A 3,689-nucleotide genomic window follows, 5' to 3' on the forward strand; every position below is an offset into this window, starting at 1 on the left:
GGGAACACATCCAGATCAGGTCTAAAATTAAAGAAAGTTCTTTGAGTCACTAAGATTAATAAGAGTTTACTCTTAGTTAGTAAGCTTGCAAAGGATAACTGTTGCACTCTTGAATTTGATGAAAATAACTTTGTTGTAAAGGATAAGAATATAAGGACACTACTGGCCAAGGGAACTAAAAGGAATGTACTCTATGCTTTGGAAGATAACAATCTCTATGCTTTAACTGCTGCACATGATTGGAACACGTCAGACAACATGTGACATACTAGATTAGGACATCCTAGTGTGAAGTCTTTAAAGTTTTTGAATAGTAATAGTTGCATCAATGTTAGTAGTTGAAATAAAATGTCTAATGTTTGTTCTAGTTTTTAGTTATGAAAGAGTTGTAAATTTCCTTTTGGTTTGAGAAAGAACCTTTATTGAAAATCCATTGTGACTTATGGGGACCTGCTCCTGTCGAATCTTCCTAACATATGAAATACTATGTCATTTTTGTTGATGATCACACAAGATATACATAGATTTATCCCTTGAAAAAAAAGTCTAAATTCTTTCAGGTCTTTCTAAAATTTCAGAAAATGGCGGAAAAACAATTTCCTACAGAGATGAAGATTTTTTCAATGTGATGGAGGTGGTGAGTTTATCCAAACAGACTTCATTAAGCATTTGAAAGATCATGGCATTCTGAGATATATTTCATGTCCTAACACACCTGAACAAAATGGAGTTGCAGAGAGAAAACATAGGCATATTATGGAGACTGACTTAACTTTACTATTTCATGCTAATCTACCTTTGTTTTTATGGGTTGAAGCTTTGCTCACTGCAGTATTCTCATCGATAGATTGCCTTCATCAGTCCTAAAAATGGTGACTCCATTTGTTAATTTGTATGGGGAACAACCTGATTACAACAGTCTAAAAGTCTTCGGGTGTATATGTTTTCCATATATCAAGGATAACAATAAATTCAGTCCAAAGACATATCCTTGTGTTTTCATTGGGTATAACAGCATACACAAAGAATATAGATGTTATCATCCCTCTACAAGGAGGGTTTACATATCCAGACATGTTGTGTTTGATGAAAACACATTACCCTATGTGTATCCAAAGTAATCTCAGACTAACATTGATGTCTCACCACTTGCTACTTTTGTTGAATCTTTCTCTTAACTATAGGCACATGATAATTATGATTCAGGGGAAGTACAGGATGCTAGCTCACATTACTAGTGATAATGGTGCTACACCTCATGTACTCATTGATTATGAGAGTATTATTGACCTCTCAGGCGCATGATCAGATGTTGAGGAATAGATTATGGTTGATGATCTATATAGTAGTATTGACGATTCAGCTGCAGATTTTAAATCTGCCAGTAGCAGTGAAGAACATGTTGCTCTTACAGGTTAAGTCAATGATCATCATCAAACAACCACTTTAGTTGATGTACCAGTTGACCATCAACTTGATGATGCTACACTCCATTCCTCTACCTTGATTGATGTTCCAGTTGAGGTACTTCCTTCACCACAAGGGCATCATGTGATCACCAAGAACAAGGCGAAGGAACAACAATTGTCACTTGTTGCTCGTAGCAGCACAAAAATTGTGAGAGAACCAAATACTACTAAGGAAGAACTAAAATCACCTCATTGGCTTGCAGCAATGCAGGAAGTGATTGATGTTTTACATACTAACAAGACATGGATTTTGGTACCCCAATCTCCTGGTATGAACTTGTTTGGATCAAAATGCGTATTCAAGACAAAACTAAAAGTTGATGGAATAGTAGATAGATACAAGGCCAGACTTGTGGCAAGGGGATTCTCGCAGTTTAAAAGGTTAGACTTTGGAGAAATATTCAGTCTTGTGGTTAAAGCAACAACTATTAGGGTGGTTATATACATTGGTGTCTCAGTTCAAAGTGGGAAGTTAGATAACTCGATGTCACAAATGTCTTTCTCCATTACTTCTTACAAGAGTAGGTGTACATGAGTCAACCTGATGGTTTTATTGATCCCTAGTATCCTAGTATCCTCAGTATGTATATCTACTTAAAAAGGCGTTTTATGGTCTTAAACAAGCACCAAGATCCCGATTTTGATAAGTTTATCATGCATCTCTTACACCTTGATTTTATTTGTAGAAAGACTGACCCTTCCTTATTTACTTTGCAAACTCACAAAGGCAAAATATTTCTCTTGTTATATGTGGATGATATTATTGTCACAGGAAGTAATCCATCTCATGTCTCAGAGTTGGTTCAACAACTTGGGAAGGATTCTCCATGAAAGATCTTGGCCATTTACACTTTTTTCTTGAACTTGAGGTTAAGTATTTTAAGGGGGCATCCACTTAAGCTAGAGTATGTATGTTGTTCAGCTGCTAGACAAGAATGAAATGACTTTTACAAAGTCTATAAACACTCCTTTGGCTCAAAACATGGTCTACATGAAGCTGTGGGAAGCCTGGTTGAAGCATCTATTTACAGAATAATAGTATGGAGTCTTCAATACTTGACTCTCACAAGACTAGATATTACTCATATTGTGAATTTAGCAAAGCCAATTTAGGCAAAATCCGAACAGTGCACATCTTCAAGGGGTAAAAGAATTCTCATGTACATCAAAGACACTCAGCACTTTGGACTTAGACTTATTTCACAATCACCATGTAGGTTGTATGGGTACTCTGATGTTGATTGGGGAGGTTGTACCACCACTCGGAGATCAACTACAGGATATAACATCCACCTAGGTGCAAACTGTATTTCTTGGACCTCCAAGAAACAATCCACACAGTCGCTCGTTCAAGTGTTGAAGCTGAGTATAGAGCACTTGCCTCTACTGCTTAAAAGATGACATGGATTATGTATCTACTTCATGATCTTTGGGTGTTTCTTCAATATGTATTTACATTTTATTGTGACAAAATGAGTGGTTTGTATATGACAATTAATCCAGTTATGCATGCTAGAACTGAATATGTTGAAATGGACTATCATTTTGTTCATGAGAAGGTGGCTAGAGAACAATTCGTCACTCAATTTGTGAGGTCTAAGGATCAGCTAGCAGATACTCATACAAAAGCATTAACCAAATAGGTTTTTGCTGAGTTTCGTCGCAAGCTAGGAGTTACAGTTCCTTCAATCACTAGCTTGAGGGGAAGTGTTGAAGGAAGCTGATGGAACAGGTCAAAAGAATAGGTTCAGTGAAGCTGTCTGACGATCGAGTTCGAGTTTGAGTTACACTAGGACTAGACTATTCAATCCTAATTTATGTATAAGTCTATACTTTGTACGACTAAAGCTGATTCAGTCGACTGGGATAAGGTGTACATAATATATTTGTGTTGTATTAGGAATCCTAGTGTAGCTAGTATAGGACTCTTCTCCTATACAAGGAGTATTTTACTCAATCATTCATTTATCAATAGAATCTTTGATTCTTCACTTATCTGTGAGAATTCTTCAACTATATCCAGATGGGGCGTGTTCGTTCATAACGTTAGAAAAAGAGGGAGTTTTTAATCAATCCTTGTAGACTTTTTTGTCAAATAAGTAATATCCGAGTTTGATAAGATATATTAATATTGAATTATGTCATTTTTTTGTGAGACTGAGAAGAAGAAAAAATTTAAATCGGGACAAGAGAAAAATATATTTATGCAGGTAGGTAATT

The 3,689-nt window shown here is 36.0% G+C and overlaps 1 protein-coding gene across 1 annotated transcript; it reads left to right on the top strand.

Annotated features, from left to right (window-relative positions):
- The first annotated feature begins 1,326 nt into the window (after positions 1-1,326).
- On the top strand, positions 1,327-2,004 carry LOC109119689 (uncharacterized mitochondrial protein AtMg00820-like). The gene is made up of 2 exons (XM_019212585.1): positions 1,327-1,414; positions 1,520-2,004. The coding sequence occupies exons 1-2, from the start codon at positions 1,327-1,329 to the stop codon at positions 2,002-2,004; spliced, it is 573 nt and encodes a 190-aa protein (XP_019068130.1).
- Positions 2,005-3,689: the final 1,685 nt, after the last annotated feature.

This window comes from Solanum lycopersicum, chromosome 1, assembly GCF_036512215.1.
Source record: "Solanum lycopersicum chromosome 1, SLM_r2.1".
Lineage (NCBI taxonomy): Eukaryota > Viridiplantae > Streptophyta > Magnoliopsida > Solanales > Solanaceae > Solanum > Solanum lycopersicum.